At 39.8% G+C, this 25,260-nt stretch overlaps 1 protein-coding gene across 1 annotated transcript in view; it reads left to right on the top strand.

The window, feature by feature from the left end:
- Nucleotides 1-25,260, top strand: part of SNTB1 (syntrophin beta 1) — a 328,941-nt gene that overhangs the window by 127,332 nt on the left and 176,349 nt on the right. The window contains exon 2 of the mRNA XM_044684211.1: nucleotides 10,790-11,006. Within this exon, the coding sequence (XP_044540146.1) occupies nucleotides 10,790-11,006 (217 nt within the window). The remainder of the gene's footprint in view (nucleotides 1-10,789; nucleotides 11,007-25,260) is intronic.

Genomic DNA, 25,260 nt, shown 5'->3' with positions numbered 1-25,260 from the left:
TGGTACAGTGGTAAGAGCACTGAATTTGGAGTCAGAGAATTTGAGTTCAAATCTGTTTTGTCACTGCTGATGTGACCTTCTCTGGAACTCAGTTCTCTCATGTGTAAAATAAGGGAATAGAACTAGATAAACTCTAAAGTCCCTCTCTCACAGTACAAAATCTGGGGTCCGGTGACCTCTAAGGTCTTTGGTGAGCCTAAATCCATTATGATCCAATGCTTTCCAGGAAAAATCAGTCTGATTAAATTCAACAAATATGTTTAAGTTCCTGCTTTGTTCCAGGCAGTAATAATTAGAGAAATGGGAACAGATGGGATATTGTGGAGATAGACTTGACAGGACTTGTCACCTGATGGATTGTGGACAGTGTGGGAGAAGGAAGAGTTTTAAGTGACTGACTCCAAGGATTTTGAGCCTGAGTGACTGGGAAGATAATAGAGCCATCAAAAGAAACAGGAAAGGTGAGGAGTGAGGCAAGTTCAGAGTGGAAGATGATGCATTCAACTAGAGAGCTGTGGAGCTTTACATGCCAGTAGGAAATCCATGTGGAAATGGCCAGCAGTCAGAGAGAGAGGACACATGAACTCTGCTTGGAGAATCATTAGGTGATAATGGCAACCACAGGAGTGCATGAAATGATCAGGGAAGAACTAAAGACAAAGGATGGTATTTTGGGGAACATGCACACTTACTTATGGGCTAGGAAGAGTTTGTGAAATGGCAGAGGATCAGAGAGGAAAAGGAGGAGACAGCAAGTTCATGAGAGCTGAAGGAGCAAAGAATATCTAGGAGGAGGCAGTGATTAGAAGTGCCAAATGATGCAGAAGTTCAAATAGCACCAAGCCTTTTTTCTTTAAACCCTTACCTTCCATCTTAGAATTGATGTTCTGTATTGGTTCCAAGGCAGAAGAGTGGGGTTAAGTGACTTGCCCAGGGTCACACAGCTACGCAATGGGGGTTAAGTGACTTGCCCAGGGTCACACAGCTAGGAAATGTCTGAGGCCAGATTTGAATCTAGGACCTCCTGCCTCCAGGCTTGGTTCTCAATCCACCAAGCCAGCCATCTGCCCCCAGCATTATGTCTTAAGAAAAAAATGTTGGCAAAGTTCAGGAGAATGGAGGCCATTGGAGAAGTAGAAGAGTGGGAGTTTCTGAGGAGAGAGGGCAATTTCAAAGCTAAGGATATTATTGGTAGAGTAATTTCTGGTGATGGTAACACTATGAATGGCTAAGGCAGGGTGGAGATAGAGGCCATGGCAGTTCAGGACACTGGATCATGCATAATGGTTGGGGGTTGAGAAATGAATAGCTATTAGCCAATGACTAAAGTCATTGAGGAAGCAAGGAAGTGACCTGCAGGTGCAACAGATAACAATGAAAACTATCTAGACAGGGAGATATAATCTGATGGCATGAACTTCAATGGAGGAAAGACACATCCCTTTCCAAATCCCATTCTTGGATTACTCCCACTATCTACCTTCTTCACTCCTACTCACTTCTGAAAGAAGTCATACAACTTGGAAGACTAGTTCAACAACAAATTTGAGAACTAATTTCAACTGGGCCCTTACTGTTTGCATGCCAGTCATTTGGCTGATTTCCCATAGCCTTCTCTCCTCCCATGAAGACATCTATACCATCTTCCTGCCTCTTCCTCTCAGCACTCAACCTCAAACTACTGAAAAAATTGAGCCCACTTGTCATGAATTCTCTCTTCTCTTCTATCGCATCCCCTTCAACTTTTTTCAATATTATCCCTTGTTTTCTCCATTTTCAGAAGATGGTCTTCTTAACTATGCCAGCCCTTCATCTTAAATCTGTGATCCCATCTTTCATTTCCTAGCCGACTAGCCTGCTTGCCATTTCCAGTATCTAACATACCATTTCCCACCTCTGTACCTTTGTACTCATTGTTAACATGTACATTCCTTCAATTTCTGCATTTTACAAATAAAGAAACTGAAACTCAGAGAAATTAAGTGACTTGTCCAATGTCACTCATCCTGTAAGTAGTAGAGCTAGAGTTTGAGCCCACCACTACCCATAATCCTGTACCATTTCTGCTACAACCTGACTGTGTCAACTTATGAGTAAGCCATCATTTTCCATTGTAAAGAGATGCATTTGCCCTAAGAATAAGGGAAGTTCAGCAAGGAACTAATTATTTGGCACAGAAGAAAAAAATAATTGCCTAACTCTTCTGCCTTGGAACCAATACTTAGTACTGATTCCAAGATAGAAGGTAAGGGTTTTAAAAAAATGTAATTAGAAAATGTTTAACAAAATAACTAAATATACCGTATATCAAAAATATGTTAATTGGTGGTTTTCTCAGTCAATAATTTTTTAAGTGCATTTTTTCCTAAACCTTTAACTTTCATCTTAGAACTGATCCTGAGTGTTGGTTCCAAAGCAGAATAGCAGGAAGGTCTAGGTCTGTGTTGGCAAACCTATGGCACTTGTGTCTCTCCCTCTCCACACATGCCTGAGGACATTTCTCTCTTCACTCTCCCCTCTGCCCAGCAGCCCAATGGGAGCGCTTCCTCCCTCCCCCATATGGGGTAAGTGGTAGCAGGGCTCATATGTGCCATGAGGGTTGCAGTTTGGGCACTCAGGCTTTAAAAGGTTCGTCATCACTGGTCTAGGCAATGGGGATTAAGTGACTTGCCCAAGGTCACACAGCGAAGAAGTGTCTGAAGTCAGATTTGAATCCAGGACCTCCTGTCTCCAGACCTGACTCTCAATCCACTGAGCATCCAGTTACCCCTTAAGTAAATAATTTCTAAATCCATATGTGGCTGCAGGGCCACCTATTTATTTGAGTTTCACACTATTACTATGAAGAATTCATTTTCTACCCCAGTATAAAGCCCCAGTTTCTTTGTCCTCTTCTCCCTAAGAACTTGACCTCTGAAGTTCCTGCTCAGTTTTGTTTCATTCCTTGAGTCATTATAGGGAGGTACAGAAGCATATCTTCTAGCCACTCAGCAGAAGGTCCTGAGAAATGAAGACAAGGCAGTATTGGTACTTCTTACTACTGGGACACAGAAATCTTACCAGTTCTTTACAAGATCCTTAAAGGTTCCCTAAAAGAACAGAGCAGAAACGGTAGTGTCTGCCATTCAGACCTAAGATATATAGTAGGAAACATTATCAACCAAAAGCAAAAGACCTTATCTTGTCATTACAGTAAACATAAAGTTTCCAATCATTCTTTTTTCCTTTTATGCCAAATAATTAGTTCTTGCCTGAATTTCCCTTATCCTTAGGGCATCTGCATCTCCTTCTTTTTTCCTCTTATGCTAAATAATTAGCTCCTACCTGGATTTTCCTTACCCTTAGGGCATCTGCCTCTTCTTATAAAGGAAAGTGATGGCTTATTTATGGATGGACACAGTCATGATGGAGTAGATGTGGTACATAGGTCTCATCTGTGTTCAGACTCCAGCTCTACTACTTACAAAATGAGGCTTTGAGTCACTCATTTAATTTCTCTGGGCCTCAGTTTCTTTATTCATAAAATGAGGAAATTGAAGTAAATTATCTCTAAGATCCTTTATAGTAAAAAAAAAATCTTACGAATTTATGATTCTAAACCTTATAGTACAAAACAAGAAGCCCAGGGAGGGATTCCCTGCACTGATGTTTTCATTGTGGAAATTAGTCACCCACAAAAACATTTTGTTAATATTGAAAATATTGTCAATGCTATCACGCAAGTGGGAGGTAACATTTGTTTTTCTTTCCAAAATCCTTTGAATCAGTGGTGCATTGTCATAATTTTGTCTGGACCTGTGATTTCACTGGTTTAGGGAACTCCCAGGGATACAGCGCCCTCTTCCAATGTAGTCTTGTCAACTGCTCTGAAACTTTCTTTAAGTTTTACAAGGCTACCTGGGACATGAAGAGGGTCAGATGCAGGATTTGAACCAAAGAAGACCTAACTTGTAGCCTGATTTTTTTCCAACGTGTCTTGCTAACTCTTTTAAAAAAAAAAACAACTTGCTTTCCATCTTAGAATCAAAGCTATGTATTGGCTCTAAGGCAGAAGAATGATAAGGTTTAGGCAATGGGGGTTAAGTGACTTACCCAGGGTCACACAGAGAGGAGGTATCTGAGGCCAGATTTAAACCCAGGACCTCTATCTCTAGACCTGGCTCTCAATCCACTGAGCCACCCAGCTGCCTCCTGCTTTGCTAACTCTTTAGATAATAATGATTTGCATTAATAGAGTGCCTTTTTTTTATCTGGATTTTTGCCTTCCTTCAAGTCTGGAAGTCCCTTTCGCCAAACAGATCAGCAAATTCTCATACCTGACTTGTCTAGATTTATTCAGGTGCTGAGATCTAGATTCACTTGGATGGTGAGTAGGTTTCCAGCAGGTATTTTCTGCCTTCAAGTGCAGTTTGCTTTTCATTATACCACACTGTCCCAAGTAGACTTGGCTTTCTACCTCTTGCTGCTGAGTTGTGTTGGAAATATATAGAAATGCTGATGATTTACGTGCATTTATTTTGTATCCTGCAACTTTGCTAAAGTTGTTGATTATTTCTACCAGCTTCTTAGTTGATTCTCTAGGATTTTTCAAGTAGACCATCATATCATCTGCAAAGAGTGATAGCTTAGTCTCTTCCTATGTTAAAACATTAATTTAATTTAATTTTTAAAAAATGTTCAGTTCTGAATTCTCTTCCTCCTTCTTGCCCTTCTTCAACTCATTAAAAGAGCAAGAAATGAGATACTCATTATACATAAGAGTTCATGTAAAATATATTTCCATATTAGCCATGTTTCTAATACATATGTTTACTATAAGAAATTTTACCTCTACGACTTCCTCCAACTTCATTTGGCGGAGAAGAAAAACCCAGCAGAATTATATTAATCATAGCTCACATTCATGAAGTGTTTGACTGTTTAAAAAACTTTTTCTTTTTGTATATGAAAAATGCTTGCAGGAGACAGTTATATATTCACAGTAGTACATCGAGGCAGGGAGGAGCAACAAGATGGGTAGAGAAATGGGAATAGAACCCTTTAGGACCAAACAGGGAGTTATGAAGAGAAATTCCCTGCCCGGGCCCCAGACTTAGGGACACTCTGCCGAGGTCCCTTTCAGCTCCCAATCTAATATGTGTTTAGCTACAGATTCCAGAGGGCTGTAAAGGGCAGTTCAGGCCAGTAAATACCACAGCAGTAAAACTTGAAGTAGGTTTATATTACTGCCAAGACAGAAGAAGAATTCTAGGCAAAGGGTAAGCCTATGGAAAGGAAGCCAACTGTCCTGTAGCTGGGGATAGAGATTTATATTAAACTAGAAGTGCTTTTTCAAACTATGGACAGTTAAGTTTATCATCTATTACTTTATTCCACCCCTGCTTTGCCCTATTATTTTCCCCTATGGTTCTCCTTTTAAATAATCCAAGAGTTAAGTGTTCTACTTTTGGGGAGCAGCCAAAGGAAAAACTATGGCCTTTCCTCTCTGAGAGATTGATTAGGTAGGCTAGCCCCAGAAACTTGGGGGGGGGGGTGGAAAGGAGGGCAAATGATGAACTTTAAGGTACCCCAGCAAGCCTGGTTTGGGATTTTCTGATGAAGGGAAAATAGTGGGGTAATAGGGTCTAGGAGAATAGTTATGCCACATCATACCATAGGTAGCCCAGATGGTTTAAAAGTATCAGGATGCTTAGAAATGATCTAATCCAACCCCTTTCTATTTCAAATAAGAAAAATAAAGCTTAGAGATGTTAAACGACTTTGCTAAGTCTCATGTTCTCTCCACGATAGTTCTGTGAGAGAGGTGTATCATAATTTATATTTATATAACATTTTCCTTTTTATAAGGTGATTTCCTCACAGTTATTCTGTGAAGTAAGTAGAATAAGAATTATTTTGTTCATATTTTCTAGATGAAGAGGCTGGGGTTCTGAGGGTTCAAATAATTTGCACAAAGTCACACGACTTAGAAGATGGTGGAACTGTCATTTGACCTCAGATGCCACGAACCCCTAGGTAGTGCTGTTTCTATTGTATTACTTTTCCTAATGATAGTTGGGAGAAAGGGTACATTTAACCTGATGGACTTTAAGATGTGCAGCAAGGAGATATGGAAGATTAAGAAGAGATTACAAATGAAGACTGCTTGGTGCTTACTCTCACCTTTATGGGACCTCAGTCTAAAAGTCATGATGAATCAAAGACTTACAATATTAGAGGGGCACTGGGAAGACAGGTATACTTGTGCATTGTTGGTGGAGCTGGAAATTGATTCAATCATTTCAAAAAACAATTTTTACATCAATACTTTTTTTTAAAAAGATACAGTGAAAAAAAATGAGCATCCTATTCTTTCCCCACTTGCTATCTTGTTATGTCTCCTACCTTTGGCCATTTGCTGGGGAATATATTTCTTCTTCAACAGGAGGGCTAAGCTATCTCAGGTCCCTGTGTAGAATTTGTAAAGGGTTGGATTTTTTTGGATATGGAAGATTCCAGCAATTAGTTAACGGTTTTTGTTATTGTCACTAAGGAGTAGGAGGAATAGAGGGTGGCTTGCAGGCATGACATATGAATCTTGTCATAACCAAGCTTCCTGCATCTTACATTTTCCCATTTTTTATTTTTATTTTTTAGAAATCATTAGTAGCTGGCAGTTTTGATTTTATTTTTTCTAAAAATGCATTTTAAAGAATGGGAATCTCAAGATGGAATTTAGGAATGATATTTTCATTCTTCTCTTCAGGGGAGAATTCCAGGCCAAGTAATGAAATTTATAAGATTATAACTGGGATGATTCAGGGCAGCTAGGTGGCACAGTGGACAGAGAGCCAGGCCTGGAGTCAGGAGGAATTGGATTCAAATCTGACCTCAGATACTCTCTGTAAATGTGTCCTTGGATGTCATTTAACCCCATTTACCTAGCACTTGCCCTTCTGTCTTAGAGTTGTTACTAAGATAGAAAGTAAGGGTTAAAAAAATGACAGGAATGATTCTCTGTTCTCATGGCTTCACACCTTGCCTTCTGGGTCTGGTCATGGGCCTTTCTGAAAATTGTTCAGCCATATATGTTAGGCATTGCATGGAATTCATATTTGGGTCTGGGAGAGAGAACATTTTCCCACTTGTTTTTGCTGGATTTTGGAATAAAATCCAAATGTAAATATTCCCACCTGGTAAACTGATTAATATCCAAACTTTGATTGCATCTTCATTAAGTCCTTCTCCTCTCTTAATGTCGTTACTCTTATTTGAGACTTCTTGTTTGGATTGTTATAATAGCCTTTTTAGAGCTCTTGCTGCCTCCAGTGTCTTCTTTTTCTCTCTATTCTACCCACCCAAACCAAATTCACCTTCCTTAAAAAGTGCCTTGATTATTGGTATGGAGTAGTGCATATACTGTAAGTTTGATTGATGGGTTGCTTATTTTTGCTGAGCTTCCTTTTTTTTCTTTTTAAAGTTCCTTGTAACAATGGATACTTCACTGGATAAAAGAAGGGGGAGACAGAAGATAGATATATTTGGAAAGGAAAATGTCATAATAAAAAGTTATCAATACAATTTTAAAAAGGTTTTGGATATGTAACTCCCTGCTTGGAAACTTTAGTAGCTGTTGTCATTGTGGTTGGTCCTTCATTTTATTTTTTTATTTTTGTTTTTTTGGGTTGTTTTGTTTTTTTACTTTCATTTTAGAAGAGGACTGATGATATCACAGGGTGATGTCTTGACTCACCCATGAATTGGATTTAAGAATTACACAAAGTTACCAGCCTCACTTTCTCTTCCAGAATCATTGAAGTCTAATGGCAGGACAAAAGTCAGGATGACTGGCCATGGCCTGGGATGTAGTGGATGACGTTGGCATCTGAGCAAGCTCTAAGAGCTCCATAGCACCTACTTCTGTTGCTATCATGGCCATTGGAGCACATTGTTCTAATCTACCCATTCTTGCAAGGGAAATGTTCATATGCTTGGCGATAGACACCCCTATCCCCTAATTCACTGATGGGTTTGTGGCCCATTGGTTACTCTCAACCTGGTTTAGTCCATCTACTGAGATGGTTTACTGGGATATGGCTCTGCTGCACAAGCTGCAACTTCTTGGAGCCACAGGTGAGAGTCTCAAGCCAGGTGGAGATGAGCAAAAGTAGACAAGCAGCAAAAGGCAAGGCAAGCCCTCGCACCAGAGGTGCATTAGTCCTTGTTGAACACCCATACACCCCAACACTAAGAAGCCTTGGTGGCCACCTCTCACCTGGAAAATAAATTATAAACTCCTTAAACTGACATTCATGGTCTTTAATTTTGATCTCAATCTACTTTTCTATGTTGCTATCCACCTTCTAATTCGCCCTGTCCTCCCCATTCCACTCCACCCTGCCAAAAGCAAAAAGACATCATGATATAGTGAAAAGAGAGTTGGTCTTGAAGCCAGGAAGACCCAAGTTCAAGTCCTACCTTCGACACATGGCTCTGTGGCCCTGGACAAATGATTTAACCTTTCAGGGCTCTGAGTAATTTTCAAAGATTTAAATGGCAGAGAAGGTGCCAACTGGTACTGTTGGAATTTCTTCACCTGGGAATTCTCTATCTCAATGAAATCTCAAGTTCAGTCCCTATCCCACTAAGCATGACTTGTGCACCCTCAAACAATTCCCCCAAACTGGAATAATACTTTCCATTCATCTCTGACCACTTAAATTCTTCTCAAACTTGAAGAAGTTAAAACTACCTAAAACTCTAGTTCTCGGGGCAGGTAGGTGTCTCAGTGGATAGTCCTGGCCAAGTCACTTAACCCAATCGCCTAGTTTACTGTTCTTCTATCTTGGAACCAACACTTAGTATTACTTCTAAGACAGAAGGGTTAAAAAAAATTCTACTTCTACCATGAGCAAGTACACACTCTTCTAAATTTTTACAGGGCTTAATTTTCTTTATCTCTCATGACATTTGTTATGTATTGATTCATGTTGTAGTGATTTGTGTATGTGTTTTATTATTACAAACTAGATTATAATCTCCTAGGTGGAAAGAATGTTTCACATTTATCTGTGTCTTCACATTTAGTGTAATTCTTTCCACTGGAACCTGGAACTCTGTCCTAGGAACTATTCTTGGGCCCTGGTGAATGAACTTTCTTTTTCGCTCTTTTGACACAGTTCCATCTTCCACTTCCTGGCCATTTCCAAACCAAGCTTCCAGTATCCCAGTCCCACTTCCTGCTCTTTGCATCTTTCTCCTTTAGAATGTAAAATTCTTTTTTTTTTTAAACCCTTAACTTCTATCTTAGAATAAATACTGTGTATTGGTTCCAAGGCAGAAGAGCATTAAGGGCTAGGCAGTGGGGGTTAAGAGACTTGCCCAGGGTCATAAAGCTAGGAAGTATCTGAAGCCAGATTTGAATCCAGGATCTCCTGTCTCTGGGCCTGGCTCTCAATCCACTGAGCTACCCAGCTGCCCCCTAGAATGTGTAAGAATAACCAATAACAAATTCCATCCTTACAAATGTAAGATTCTTGAGGGCAGGGACTGTTTTGGTTGGATCCCCATTACATAACAGGCACACAGTAAGTGCCTAATATAAGCTTTATTAATAATTCATACATAAATGTTTGTTGAATGAAAAGTATATCTTTCATACTTTATAAAAAATGATTTTTACATTCCATTTATTTTTATTTTTTAAATATATAGCAATGTAATAAGTAACAATATAATATGATGTTATAAATATATAATAAATTATAATAAATATGCTTATCCAAGAAAAACAAATTCTCAACCACCAAAAAAATTTAATTTACAGACTAATGCACTGATTCCCTCTATCTCTTGAGCAACTATCTCATTCTTTACAACTTCCAAAAGGTATACTAGATCTGAGTTCCAATAGGATTCTTTTTGATCTTGTGCTGAGAACCCTCTTTTGCTGTGTATCTTTGTTCAGTGCTTTGATAACTCCTAGTTTAAATGGATTTCACTCTCACCCTCTTTCCTTTCAATGAATTGAAATACAAGGTGTAATTAATAGAGAGATGATTTCTAATAGCAGATTTCTGCTATTAGGGGAATCAGGACAAGTTGCAAGTAGGAGATGATATTTAAGTTCTTGAAGGATTTCAACAGGCAAAACAGGTTGGACCAAGCGATCAGACATAGTATGAACAGAGGCACAAAGATGGGTTCTCTGAATCCAAATCACAAAATCTGAGAATCACAGAATTTAGGAGTAAGAAGGGAGTTCAATATTCTTCCACCCATTCCTGAAAAAAGATAAGCTTCTGCTTAAAGATGCCTGGGGATGGAATCCCCGACCTGACAAGACAGCCCATTCTAATTCTTGGACACAGATTTAATTGTTGGAAAGCTGTTGTTCGTGACACTAAGCCTAAATTTGCCTCTTTGCAATTTCTACGCATTGCTCATAGTATTATTGCCTCTGAGGCCGAATAAAACAATCTAATCCCTCTTCCACAGGACATGCCTTCAAATACTTAGCAGTTATCATGTCCCCTCTGAGTCTTATCTTCTCCAGGCTCAACAATCCCCAGTTTTTTTCTTTTAATCTATTCATCCTCATATATCATGGACTCGGTGCCCTTCACCATTCCAGTTTTCCCTCCTCTGGCTTACCAATGCCCTTGCTAAACTGATGTCAAGAAATCCAGTGCTGTTTTGTTTTATTTTGTTTTGTTTTTTAACCCCCACTAGCAGCTCTCATAACCTGTGATTCTATGGTTCTAATAAAACTTACTTTTTTTTTTCTTGGATTTTGTCTCTCTGCTTATAGTGAAATACATGCGAGAAGCAACTCCCTACGTGAAGAAGGGTTCTCCAGTGTCTGAGATCGGGTGGGAGACTCCCCCACCTGAATCCCCACGATTAGGAAGCACCAACTCGGATCCGCTGTCACCACTCTCCCTCTCGTTTCACAGAGACAAAAAATGCATCCCTCTCAAAATGTGCTACGTGACTCGGAACATGGCTCTGAATGATCCTGAGGACAGGTGAGGCAGCCCGCTCTTTCCTGGCTTTATTCTTGTTCTTTGTTCTAGCTGCCATCCTAGGTTAAAGGAGACTGTCGACATTCAGGGAGCATAGCTGGCATCCTGGAAATCTTCATGGGTTTCCAGCAAATGCTCGCCCGTGCTTCAGGGAAGGGCTTACCTCAAGGAAGGAAGATGCATCCCATTTCCCTTTTGGTGGTTCAGTTGTTTCAGCCATAATCAACTCTCTGTGACCACATTTGAGGTTTTCTTGGCAAAGATACTGAAGTGATTTGCCATTTTCTTCTCCAGCTCATTTTATAGATGAAGAAATTAAAAGAAACTTAGTTTTGATTTGAACCCAGGTCTTCCTGACTCCAGACTTGGCACTATCTACTAAACCACCAGCTCCCTCCCATTTCCCATGGCCATTACATTCCAGTGTTTCCAACAATTGATAGGGGCATCACAGCTGTAGAGCTAAAACCTTGAAGCCTACATGGTCAATTTGCCTCATCGTACAGATGAGGAAACTGAGGGTCAGGAAGATATTAAGAGACTTGCCCAAGAACACACAGCTAAATACAAGAGCAAGGAGCTGAGTCTAGGTTTTCTGGCTCCAGAGTCTGTATTCTTTCCATATCCCTCCCCCCAAAAATTTTTGTATTTTTTCTTATTTGTATATAGCCTGAAACACTGATATAAGAGCTACATTTATCAATGAATCAATAAGCATTTAATGTGCCAGTTACTATGCTAAGAGCTGGGAACGTGGATGCAAAAATGAAGCAGCCGGGGGCAGCTGGGTAGCTCAGTGGAGTGAGAGTCAGGCCTAGAGACAGGAGGTCCTAGGTTCAAACCCGGCCTCAGCCACTTCCCAGCTGTGTGACCCTGGGCAAGTCACTTGACCCCCCATTGCCCACCCTTACCAATCTTCCACCTATGAGACAATACACCGAAGTACAAGGGTTTAAAAATTAAAAAAAAAATAAAAAATAAAAAATAAAAAAAAAAATGAAGCAGCTGCTGTCCTCAGGGACTCCCATTCTAAGGATATATCAAGTACCAATATAAACTTGCTCTGGTGTCAGAGGACCTGGGTTAAACCCTTGCCTTAGACGTTTACTACCGGTATGATATTTTGAGTAGTTCACTTAACATCTCCCTCTTTGGGTCACAGTTTCCTCATCTGTAAAGTGAGGGAGTTGGACTAGATGACCTCTGAGGTTCCTCCCAGCTCTCAGCTGATGAACTTAAGATCCCAAATAGATACAAAATAAATACAAGAGGTTGTTGTTTTTTTCACTTATTTGTTTGTTTGTTTGTTTGTTTTTTACTTTTGTTGGGGAGGTACAGCATGGCATGGTGGAGAAAGAACTAGACTTGGAGTGAGGATAACCACCTCAGCTACTTTCTAGTTCTGTGACCATACACAAATGACCATAGACAATCTCCTTTATGGTCCTCAGTCTCCTCCTCTTTATGACATGATAATATTAGTGATAATGATATTAGTGTCTTTTTCACAAGGTGGTTGTGAGAATCAAATGAGATTATGTCTATAAAGCACTGGAGAAATGGAAGACATGATCATCTCCCACTCAGACCTTGGCATGCAGCTGAACTAGACTTGGACTAGGAGGTAGAAGATTGGGTCTATTAGCCCAGCTCTACCACTGTCTAACTAACTCTAGGGCTGTTGTGGCCATGACCTGGAGGTTCTGGTTTTTCATTTGTCCAATGAAAGGGTTTGTCTAGATCAGTGACTCTCAAAGTGGGCACCACCGCCCCCTGGTGGGTGCTGCTTCAATCCACAGGTGCATTTATCTTTCCTATTAATTGCTATTAAATTTTTTTTTAAATTAATTTCCAGGGGGGTAAGTAATATTTTTTTCTGGAAAGGAGGCAGTAGGCCAAAAATGTTTGGGAACCACTGGTCTAGATCAAGGATTCTTAACCTCTTTTTTTGTGTCATAGACCCCGTTGTTAGTCTGGGGAATCATATGGGGACTACCTTCTCACAACAATGTTTTCAAATAATTGAAGAAAATAATCCATTTCAATTTTGTTGTTCACTTGTTTCAGTTATGTCCAATTCTTCATGACCTTATTTGGGATTGTCTTGGCAAATGGACTAGAGTAGTTCTAGCTGAATGTTTTGGCAGAAATTCTTCTACTGGTTTCAAACTGACCAAATGTTTTGTATACATTAGGTCATTTTATCCTCTTCTTGATGTTCAGTCAATTCAATCATGGCCAACTCTTCGTGACTCCATTTGGGGTTTTCTAGGCAAAGATACTAGAGTGGTTTGCAATTTCCTTTTCCAGTTCATTTTACAGATGAGGAAACTGAGGCAAACAGAATTGAGTGACTTGTCCAGGGTATACAGCTAGTAAGTATCAGCCTACATTTTAACTCAGGAAGAGTTTTCCTGACTCCAGGCCTGGCACTCTATCAATTATACCATTTAGCTATCCCCGATTTCAGTTGGAAGTTAATGGGAAAAAAGATATATATCCTATTTTGTGGACCCACTGGCATGTATCCAGGCCCCTTAGGGGTCCATAGACCCTCAAAGGGTTAAGACCTCTTGGTCTAGATACTAGGATTCTCTTTCTGGGAGAGAGAGGCATGCTTAGAGTTCTCATGTGGAGTGGGATCTCTGGAAGAATTTAAGCAGGACTTCACGCCACTAGATAATGATATCAGCCAATTCAAGGAAGGCATGAGGAGGTCAGCCAGAAATGAGAAATAAGTGGATTATAGAGGGTTTTTTTCTTTTTTGTCAGGGTTTCCTAATTCATCTTAACTGGCAAGGATAGCTACTCCAGGGATACACTCAGGCAGAGGAGGGAGATTGAGAGAGAAAGGAGAGGAATAGCCAGCAAATGGGGAATTTCAGTGACCTTTGCATCTGCATTAAAATGCTAAAAATAGGAACAGCTCATTGGCTCTTATTTGTAACATGTGTGGGACAGCTGCATCACACCAGCAGACTAAATAATTGGCTATTTTCACAGTTGCTGACAATGAGAGCCAATGGGGCATGCGAAGGGGAGAAAGTTGCCATCTCGACCCCTAGATCAATGTTCCTTTTGTTCTTCTCTCAACACACTAGCTCCAAAGATCCTGCTTGAACCTCATCTGAGTCTCAACACATATTTGTTGGATTAGAAGCTGCATTTTTACACGCCTTGCCCTCCTTCCCCCCTCCCTACACACCCCTCACTATTGTTCATTATATCTATAGAGGGATCAGTCAGCGGAGCAAGGAAAAAGAATAGGAGCAAAGCCATGTGGGCAGGAACACACAAGCAGGGCCAGAGGTAGGGGGAATTGTGAAGTCAGCTGCTTTTTCATCTGCTCACTTCATTTTCTTTTTGCAGACAGCATTGTGGGAGGGGAGATTAACTGGCCTTGTAGGTCCCAATCTATCCAGGTACCTTACCTGAACATTCTCAATTTACGCCTTTGTACTGGACAGTTCCAAACTTCCTCCTAGTCCTCATGCATTCCCTGAGGCTTTCCTTTCCAAGGTTTCAATTACCTAATCTGATAAATTAATCTGTGCTAATACATTACAAAGTGGTAATATGATATGGTATTATTCCTCATAAGCAACATCATTTAAAATTTTAAGAGACCTTTATGAGAATCAATTGAATCTAAAAACATTTGGGCTAGACATCTTTCTAATGGAATAAAATGAAAAATCCTTAACCTGTCACTCAAAGCCTTCCAAAATCAGGTGCCACCCTTCCTTCCTAACATTATCTCACTTTAATCTACTTTTTGTACACTAGTCTTCAGCCAAATTGGATTGTCCACCTTCTCTTGGACAAGCCTGATAGCACCCACCCTTCCTAGGATGCCCTCCCTTCCTGCCTTTGCTATCAAGTAAAATCCTACCTGGCCTCCAAGACTTAATGTTATCTTCTCTAGAAAGTCCTCCCAGCCCTGTCAACTTGGAAAATTTTTTTTGGAAGACTGTGGAGTGAAGCCAGCATTTTCCTGAGTTCTCCCAAAACACTTCCTCCATATCAACCTAAAAAACACACCAAACTAAACTCTGTAAAGGAAAGCCAATTCAAAGTCATGGGTACTTTTTCAGTGCAGGGCAGATTAGGAAGACAGAAAGAAAAGTCTATACTTTCTGAAGAGTGGTCTGGTCAAGAGCCAAACTTAGTGGGACTGGAGTAGCAGTAGCAATAGCAATGGCAATAGCAATAGCAATAGCAATGAAGAGCCATGTTGGGTCCAGGGACCATAAGGAGACTTGACACCAGGGCAGAAAGAGATCCCATAGGACCCTTCTACTAGGACTGGGAGTAAGAATGGGTGCCATCTGGCAGCAATTTTTGTAGTGTCAAAGATTTAGAAACTGAGGGATTATCCACGACTTGGGAAATGGATTAACAAGTTGTGGTATAGGATCATAATGGAATATAACTGTGCCATAAGAAATGATAAATAGGATGAGTTCAGAGAAACTTGGAAAGGCTTATATGAACTGATGCAAAGTGAAGTGAGCCGAACCAGGAGAACAATGTTTATAGTAACAGAAATGTTATTCAATGATCAATTATGAAGAGTTAAATTATCATGATGAAAATGCTATCCACAGCCAGAGAAGGAACTATTGGAGTCTGACTGCAGATCAAAGCATTGTAGGAATTAAATTTTAATGGTTTGACTAAAATATATGAAAATTATAAATAATGTGGTGGTCACTGATTTAAAATATTATAGCTCAAAGTCAAAATGACTTTTAATAGCTTTTATTTACAAGAGAGGTGGAAAGAGTGAAAGTAGAGAAATACAAAAAGAAATAGAGAAGCTGTCTAGCCTATCACACTAAATATTGCTCTGGTGCTCAATTCAGCCAGGCATAACTTGTTAACCCTCTCAACCTAAGTTAAACTCTCTCCAGAAATCAGGAAAGGAAAGCCAGCTATTCACTCACCCAAGTTCCCTCTGAGAGGCAGGTCAAGACAACTCAAGCTGAAGATGACTCCTGAAGCCAACTCTTCCTTTAGCTGACTCTCTTCTTGAAGCCAAATTTTTTCTTGAAGCCTACTTCCCTAGCCCCATAAATTCAGGGCCTTTTGTAGTGGCTTCTTGTCCCTTCCCCTCTTCATGAGCGCCCATCACAGCTTCCAAATTGCACTGTACTGCCCAGGTGGGGCAGGTGTCTGTGGGATCCACTTCTTACCTTCTGGAGGTGTGAATTCTCATCACAAGGGTTCATGGTTTCCTGGCTGATTGAGTTTCTGAGGATGTGAATTCACTGTGGTTTTCAAGCTCCTCCACCTAGTTCAAGCTTGTGTTGATTCAATCAAAAGGTAGACAAAGGAGAGTTAATCCAGTCTTTACAATCTAGGAGATATTAAGTAGGGGGTACTTAAGTTATTATTAACCAAAGTGTTAACTCCAACTAGGCAAAGAGAATAAAGGATTCCCTTTTTACAAGTATAAACTCAGAATAGACAAAGAGAACCAAGAATTTTCTTTCACAGCATGCAGTCTTCCAATTTATTTCCTTCATGAGATTTTTATTGTCTGAGTGATGTGTATATCATGGCATGAACAATATGGAAATATGTATTAGATGAAAGTACTAGTATAATTTATATCAGATTATTTACTGTCTTGGGGTTGGAGAGGAAGAGAAGAAGTGAGAAAAATCTGAATCCTAATATGTCAGAAAATAATTGATAAAAATTGTTTTTATATGTAACTGAAAAATAAAGAAATAAAGGAAAAAGAAGAAAAGCAGGAATCTGGAAAAAATATTTACAGCAAGTTTCTCTGATAAAGGCCACATTTCTCAAATATATAGAGAGGTGAGCCAAATTTACAAAAACTAAAGCCTTTCCCCAAATGGTCAAAAGTTATAAACTGGCAGTTTTCAGAAAGAAATCAAAACCATCAATATTCACATAGAAAAAAATGCTCTAAACCAGTAATCACTGAAGAAATATAAATTAAAACAATACTGAGGTACTATCTTACACTTACAGATTAACCGAAATGACAGAAAAAGAAAATAATATGTGTTAGAGGGGATGTGGGAACATAGGTACACTATTGCACTGCATGTGGAACTCTGAACTGTTCCAACCATTATGGAGAACAATTTGTAACTATATACAAAGAGCAATAAAACTGTGTATACTCCTTGGTTTTTTTTAACCTTTACCTTCTGCTGTGTATTGTTTCTAAGGCAGAAGAGTGGTAAGGACTAAACAATGGGATTAAGTGACTTGCCCAAAGTCACAAAGCTAGGAAGTGTTTAAGGCCAGATTTGAACCTAGGACTGCCTGACTCTAAATACACTGAGCTATCCAGCTGTCCCCTGTGCATACTCTTTAAGCCAAAAATACTGCTAACAGTGCTATACCTCAAAGAAATAAAAGAAAATGGGAAAGGACTTAAATGTATAAAAATATTTATAGTAGTTCTTTTTGTAGTGGCAAAGAATTAGAAACTGAGGGGATGCCAATCAGTTGGGGAATGAAAGAAGTTATAGTTTATGGATGTAAACATATATTATTGTGGTAGAAAAAATGATGAAGGGAATTGTTTCAGAAAAACCTGGGGAGACCTATATGAATTGATGTAGAAATGAAATGAGCAGAACCAAGAACATAACAGCAACATTATAAAAATGATCCACCATGAAAGATTTTGTAACTGATCCAGCTAACTAACAGTGATCCATCAAAACTCCAAAATGCCTCCTGACGAAAAATATTCTACACCTCCTGATAGAGAACTGACAGACTCAGAGTACAGATTGAAGCATATTTTTTCCTTTCTTTATTTTCTTTATTATATTGACTAATGCAAACATATGTTTAGTATGACTTCACTTATGTATTGTAAGATTAAAATTAATGTGCAACACTTCAAGTATTATTTTATAAAGTTTATTATCTGACAAAATAGAACCACATGACTAAGTTTTGCTACCTGCTCAAAAATCCCTGCTCCACCAAAGCCTTGACAGGAAGAAAAAAAGTGAGAGGCGGGGCTACACCCAATTTATATCCTGTCTATGTGAGCATATAACAACAGGAAGTGAGTAGGGTGCTGGGAATTGTAGTTTTGGTGGGGATTGTAGTTTTTGGGGTAATATATTCTAATTACACAATCACCCCTGGGATCCTTTGGGAGACTAGTTTCCCCAGTGGATCATGTAAACATAATATTGAAATAATTTGGGGATAAAAGGGAATGAGAACAAAACCAATGATTGCTAGGCACATTGACAAAAAGCCAATTAGGGGACAGTCCCCTTCAGCATAAGAGTATACATACAAAATAAAGGTGTTACAACCCCCCACAATACAATTTCACTACAACCCAAAGTTCATCCTGGATCTTTCGGTGCAGTGTGAGGTTTCTGCAAGCATCTCCATGGCATTTTCGCCAAGTAGTTCACTTCCTGGATTCTGGAAGGTAGCAAGTTTCTTAATGTTTATAAAACTAGAATTTTATGACAATTATATAATCCCCCCTGAGGAGGGTGTTGATAAACACACGGATCAACTCAGGTTACATTAATTTTCACCAAGAAAACAGCTTTATAAAAAACAATAGTATAGCAGCTAATTCAAGAAAACCTTTTGAGTCTAAAACATCACCAAGAGTCTAGATCATTCTGGTGGTGGTAGATTAAGCTGAAGAGTTAAAAACCATTCAGAAGCTACTAGGCTTCATGGGAAATGCTCCCTCTTAGGAGCCACTAGGGGTACCACACCCCCTAGGAAAAACTTCCCAGCTCCTCTGGTATGAGAATGTAACAGCCATAAAAGGCATGTCTTTATACATCTCATTCATTACATTTTTATAAATGTGCAGGTGGGGAATAGTGCTAAAGCACTTCAATTCAGCTACTAAATGGACCCTTACCTCTTGTTACCATTATAAAAGTACCTTTGAGTTGTTTGTATCTTCTCCAGTCCTGTCATATATAGGGAAGTACAAATGAAGACAATGTTACAGCACATATAGCTAGCTAATAGCCAAAACACAGTAGCTTAAAATGATTCAAGGTAACAAAACAAATAAAATAAAATCTTAAAACAAGCAATCAGCAAATACAATATATGTGACAGGATATAGGCAGTGAATTCAAAAGTTTGTTTTTTTTTTTCCAATTTCGATACATAGATTTCCATAAAACAATGGAGTTTGAAAAGGCTTAAAATCCACCTCCAGACTCTTTAAGGTTCCTTCCCCAGTAAAATCATCCATCTAGGTTCCTTTTGGTCCCACCTCTGGGATTTCCCATAGCAAGAGAAAATTCCATGCTGTACATAGTGTGGAGGAATCCCATATTGGATGTATTATAGAGACTGAGCAGGCCAGAATGACAAGGGATTGTAGGGAGATGAGTCTCTCCTCTAAAGGACCAGTGCACCTAGGAGTGGTAGAAAGAAAAGACATCCTAAAACTGGGAGCTATTTGAGATAGATAATGCACTGCTCTTTCATAGAATGGGCCATACTTGCAATTCTAATTCCTGCTTGGAAGAGTAACCTTCCTTCCCCTCCCAAGCAGGGGTAAAAATGCCAGGGAGCAACTTGTTACCCCTGCCACGTGGACAGGGTAAAAGCCTTTTAGGAAGCTAATTATTTACTAAGAGAAACACACCCAGGTTTCCAAGGCAAGTAGCAACCACTCAGCTATTGACAATGTAAGGGAAAGAGGGATTTATAACTTTCCCAGCCTCCAGAGAGGGCTCCAAGGACTCCTAGCTTGTCAGCAGCAATTAGCAGCAGCAGCAGCAGGAGGAACAGGAACTTCAGCAGTGGCTCAGCTGGGATCACCCAGGCAGTTAGCAGCAGGAGGCAGCAGCAATGCCAGGAGAACTCCAAAGAGAGTTCCCCAGAGCAGGGTCAGAAGAAATGTAGTTTCTTTTCAAACTAATCTACTCAGAGAGAATTAAGGGTTCTGAACCCCACCAATGGTCTCCATAAATATAGTATTTAAAATTAATGTTCAATACTTGAAGTATTATTTTTATAAAGTTTGTTGTCTAATAAAATAGAACCATGTGACTAGGTTAGCCCAAACAATCAAAAAACACTGAGAAGGACAAACAAAAAGATAACACTACTTAAGCATATAATGACAGGAAATGAGTAGGGTGCTGGGAATCATAATTTTGCTGAGGATCATAGTTTTTAGGGTAACAGATTCTAATTACACAGTATGAGTATTGTATTTCTTACTTTCTCAGTGGATGTAAGAGTGAGTGGAAAGAGGAAAAGAATTTGTCATTGAAAATAACAACAAATTATTTTTAAAAAGGAAAATGTGTTTGCCTTTTCAGTTCTCATATCAATCATGCAATCAACATATTTCTCAGGTTTCTACTTCTATGTGCCAGGCACTGTGCTGAATGCTGGGGATGTAAACACAAACACTCAAGATAGTCCCTGTCCTCAAAGTGGTTATGTTCTAATGATGGAGGATTATATATGCCAGCAAGAAAGGGAGGTTATACTGAATAATATGGTGTGGAGACACCCAGGAAGTAGTATGGCACCTATCAAGGTCTGCTGACCCTGGAAAAAGCAAAAGGTTATATTTGAGAGAGATGAGAATAATAATGCAGCTTGCTGAAGAGATGATCAGGAAGTTGTAGGAGGACCTGATTTTGAGCCAAATAAAAAGAAACCTTATCTATCAGGGCCAGGTGATCAAAGAGCAGAAACCAAGATTGTGGTGAAGGTTGGAGGAGGTCTGGAGATGACCAGTAGAATTCAGGAAGGTTGGTAAGAAGAGGGTGAGGAGAAGCCTGGGAATTGAAAATTTAAGTTACAAAAGTGAAATAATCCATGCCTTCAAAGAACTTGCATCTTACCAAGAAGATAACACATGAATATACTGCTATATAAAAAATAGATAGAACGGGAAATAAGCAGTTGAGTGGATAATAAAAGTTTTCTGGTGGAAAGTGGCCCATGAGCCATCTGAAGGAAATTAGGGATTCTAAGAGGTGGAGAGAAGGAGGTTATGGAGGACAGCCAGTATAAAAGCTTAGAGATGGCAAGTGGTGTTTCACCTCTGAGAAATACATAGTAAGAAGGCTAGCCTGGTTTTAACATAGCCTAAATATCAGGGAGGTAGCTAGCTTGCCCCATGGATAGAGCACTGGGTCTTAAAGTAGGAAGACTCATCTTCATGAGTTAAGATCTGGTTTCACTCACTAGCTGAGTAACTGACCCTGGGCAAGTCTCTTAGCTCTATGGACCACTGTTTCTTCATCTGTAAAATGAGATGAAGAAGGAAATTTCAATCTATTTCAGTATCTTTACCAAGAAAACCCCAAATGGGGTCACAGAGAGTCAGGCATGACTGAAAAATTACTAAACAGCAAATGAGTGTAATAAACCTAAAAAGATATATTGGATGCCAGACTAACAAGGACTTTAACAGTCAGAGGATAATCCTAGAGGTAACAAGGAACCACTGGAGTTTATTGAGACAGGCAGGGTGTGACCCAGTCATACCTGGGCTTTAGGAATTACTTTGGCATTGGCAAATAGGACAATTCAGAGAAAAGAGATGAGGCAGGGAGCCCATTAAGAGGTTACTGTAATTCCGGAGATGAGCTGATGAAAGCCTCTCACAATGTATTTGTGCCTCTCATTTATTTATGCCCTATTTTGTACTTGAGTTGCTTGATGATATGTTCTGTCTGTCTACTACAACTGTAAACACCACGGTCATCATTGTACTCAGAACACCTAGAAAGGGGCTGAACACCCAGGAGGACCTTACCAAACATGTGTTTTGGGTTGAATTGAACAGATTCAGTCTAGGTCATGGGGCAAACTCTTAGCTGAAACAAATATATTGACCAACCTTTAGCACATCAAAAAATGCAAAGTGCCAGTGCTGTCTAATTCCAGGTGGAGAGAAGGAAGAGGTTCTGTCTCCTGGCTCCATTCTCTTTCTTTTACTCTTCCCCATGCCAGTGTGGGGAACTTATCTCTACCTCCAGGCTTTCTTAGATCCTTTCATGTCTTAGTTAACATCTTTTCTTCCACAAGAAGCCTTTCTCAGTCCCTTTTCATGCTAGTGTCTTCCTTCTGAGATGACTGTTTATTCTGTCTGTATATTGTTTGTAAATAGTGTTTGTAAATGGCTGTTCTATGAGACTATTAGCTCCTTGAGAGTAATTTGTGTATATGTGTGTGTGGTGGGGAGGACAAGGGTGAGGGGGAGATATTTGCTTTTCTTTATATTTCTAATACCTAGACATAGTTGTTGTTTCTTAAAGCCCTTACCTTTCTTAAAGAATCAATACTTAGTATCTGTACCCTGGCAGAAGGATGGTAAGGGCTAGGCAATGAGGATCAAGGGACTTGCCCAGGGTCATACAGGTAGAAACTGGCACATACTTCTTGTTATGGAGTCATTTCAGTTATGTCCAATTCTCCATGGTGCCATTTGGAGATTTTCTTGACAGATACTAAACTGGTTTGCCATTTCCTTCTCCAGCTCATTTTGAAGATGAGGAAACTGAGGCTAACAGGGTTAAGTGACTTGCCCAGGATCACATAGCCAATAAGTGTTTGAGGCTAGATTTGAACTCAGGAAGATGAATCTTCCTGACCCTAGGTCTGGTGTTCTTGTTCACTTCATCACCCTAACTACCCATAGTAGTAGTTGCTTAATAAATACTTCTTGGTTGATTGTGTCACTTAATAGAGAGCAAAACTGAAGTGAATTAGCTCTCAGGAGGCAGCCCTGGGAAGACAGTTAAGTCAAAAAAGTCTAGAAGGTGGAGTGAAATGAAGCAAGATCGCCATGGATTTAGAGTGAGAAGAGATCTCAGAGGCCATTTAGACTATCACTCTCATTTATATATGACAGAATTGAGGTGGGAAGAAACTGAGTGATTTTCCCAGAGCTATTCAGCTAGCAAATATCTGAGGTATAATTTGAGCCTGAGTCTTTCTGAGTTCTAATCCAGTGTCCTATCTATTTCATGAGAGAGAATCCAAATAATATTCAAAGGACTGGAAGAAATCATAGGCCTTTTTAATCACATAGGTTACTTCTCAAATTAAATATCACTAGAGGATTTTGAAGAGATCACAGAGACATCTCTTCTTCCCCACCATTCATCCATAGGAATACCACTCTGGAATTTAATTTTCTTTGGTAGAGGGCTGATGCAGTGCTTGGACAGTTAAAAGTACATTTGGGGTTTCCGGGTTAAGATGGCGGCAGAGTAAGAAGCAGCTCTTAACCTCTCCTGACCGAAACACAAAACTCATCAAGGGGACATAAAAACAAGTCCAGACGAACGGAGGAACCCCACAACAGGGCACAGCGTGGAAGGTACGTGGAATCGGGGCATTTCCATGCTATAAAGGGCTCTCACTAAATCGCGGGCTGAGCAACCGCCCCACCCCCACCCCCTCCACACACAACACCTGTAGCTCCGAAGCCAGCTAAAAAGAAATAGAGCAAGTTTGGGGCATCCATCGAGTCATTGGCAGCTCCGGGACCTGTTCCTGAGAGCAGCAAGACTTAGGACCCCATTAAGCCAAAAAAGGCACCCGAAATCTGAGCGCGCGCGGGAGCAGGACGCAGGGCGCACAGCGCAGGCTGAGCAGAGCGCAGGCACTGCGGAAGCGTGGGTGGAGGCAGACACAGCCAGGAACTAAAGCCTAAGTGGGGAACCAGTGCAGACGGGTATACGACTGTGGAAGTAGCTCCCTGAGACTTGTAAAGGAACCTCCTGCAGAGGATCAAGCAAGGGAGTCCACCAGGGGGCTTGACCTTGGAAAAAACTAGAACTCAGACCTCAGGAGCCAATAGATCTCTGACAGACACTGAGCGCAAGGATAAACCTGAGAAGCTGCTGGGCTAATGATGGCTAATCAGTCACAGGAAGTTCAGAAGAGAAAGAATAATAACAAAAAAAAGAAGTCTTTAACACTCGACAGCTTTTACACAGAGAAAATCCAGAAAACCGAGCAAACAGAGGAGGAGAACAAACAACCATCCAGACCCTCCCCAAATAAGGAAAACTCACAAGCTATGGAAGAGTTCAAAACTGAGATTTTGAGGAAAATGGAAGAGATCTGGCAAGAAAATAACAGTTTAAAAGGTAGAATCTTGCAACTGGAAAGCGAGGCTCAGAAACCAAATGAACTGATAAGCAAATTGAACACAAGAAATGACCAGATTGAAAAGGAATACCAAAAGATTATGGCCGAAAACCAGAAGATTATGGCCGAAAACCAGAAGATTATGGCCGAAAACAGAAAGATTATAGCCGAAAATCAATCCCTAAAGGCTAGAATTGAGCAAGTAGAAACTAATGATCTCTCAAGACAACAAGAACAAATAAAACAAAGCCAAAAGACTGAAAAAATAGAAGGAAACATGAAATATCTCAATGAGAGAGTGACAGACCAAGAAAACCGGTCTAGAAGAGACAATTTGAGAATAATTGGTCTTCCAGAAAAACCAGAAATTAATAAAAACCTGGACTCTATACTAACAGAAATAATTCAGCAAAATTGCCCTGAAGTCCTACAACAAGAGGGCAATATAGACATTGAAAGGATTCATAGAACACCTGCGGCATTCGATCAAGAAAGGAAAACACCAAGAAATATCATTGCAAAATTCAAGAGTTTCCAAGCAAAAGAAAAAATCTTACAAGAAGCCAGAAAGAAACAATTCAAATATCAAGGAGCAACAATCAGGATCACACAGGACCTGGCAGCCTCAACACTAAAAGACCGCAAGGCGTGGAATACAATATTCAGAAAGGCAAGAGAGCTGGGCCTGCAACCACGGATCAACTACCCATCAAAATTGACTATATATTTCCAAGGGAAAGTATGGACATTCAACAAAATTGAAGAATTCCAGGTATTTGCACAGAAAAGACCGGGGCTAAATGGAAAGTTTGATATCCAACCACAAAAATCGAGAGAAACCTGAAAAGGTAAATAAAGATACAGAGGGGAAAGAAAGAAAACTTATAATTTTTAAATTTGCCTTTTTAAGGGCCTCAGTGAGATCTAATTATCTGTATTCCTTTGTAGAGAAATGTTATGTTTAATTCTCTGTAGTGAACTCTATTCACTATTATAATATTCACTATTATAGTAATCAGAAGAATAATTAACAGGGTGAGGGTGGAACACTAAATAATCTAAGATGGCATGGGGGATGGGAAAGAGGGGGAGAATAGCATGGGACACCAAGAGAAACTTGAGCGAATAAGAAAAT

This window comes from Gracilinanus agilis, chromosome 1 (assembly GCF_016433145.1).
Source record: "Gracilinanus agilis isolate LMUSP501 chromosome 1, AgileGrace, whole genome shotgun sequence".
NCBI classification, from domain to species: Eukaryota; Metazoa; Chordata; class Mammalia; order Didelphimorphia; family Didelphidae; genus Gracilinanus; species Gracilinanus agilis.
This window is presented reverse-complemented; position numbering and strand designations above follow the sequence as displayed.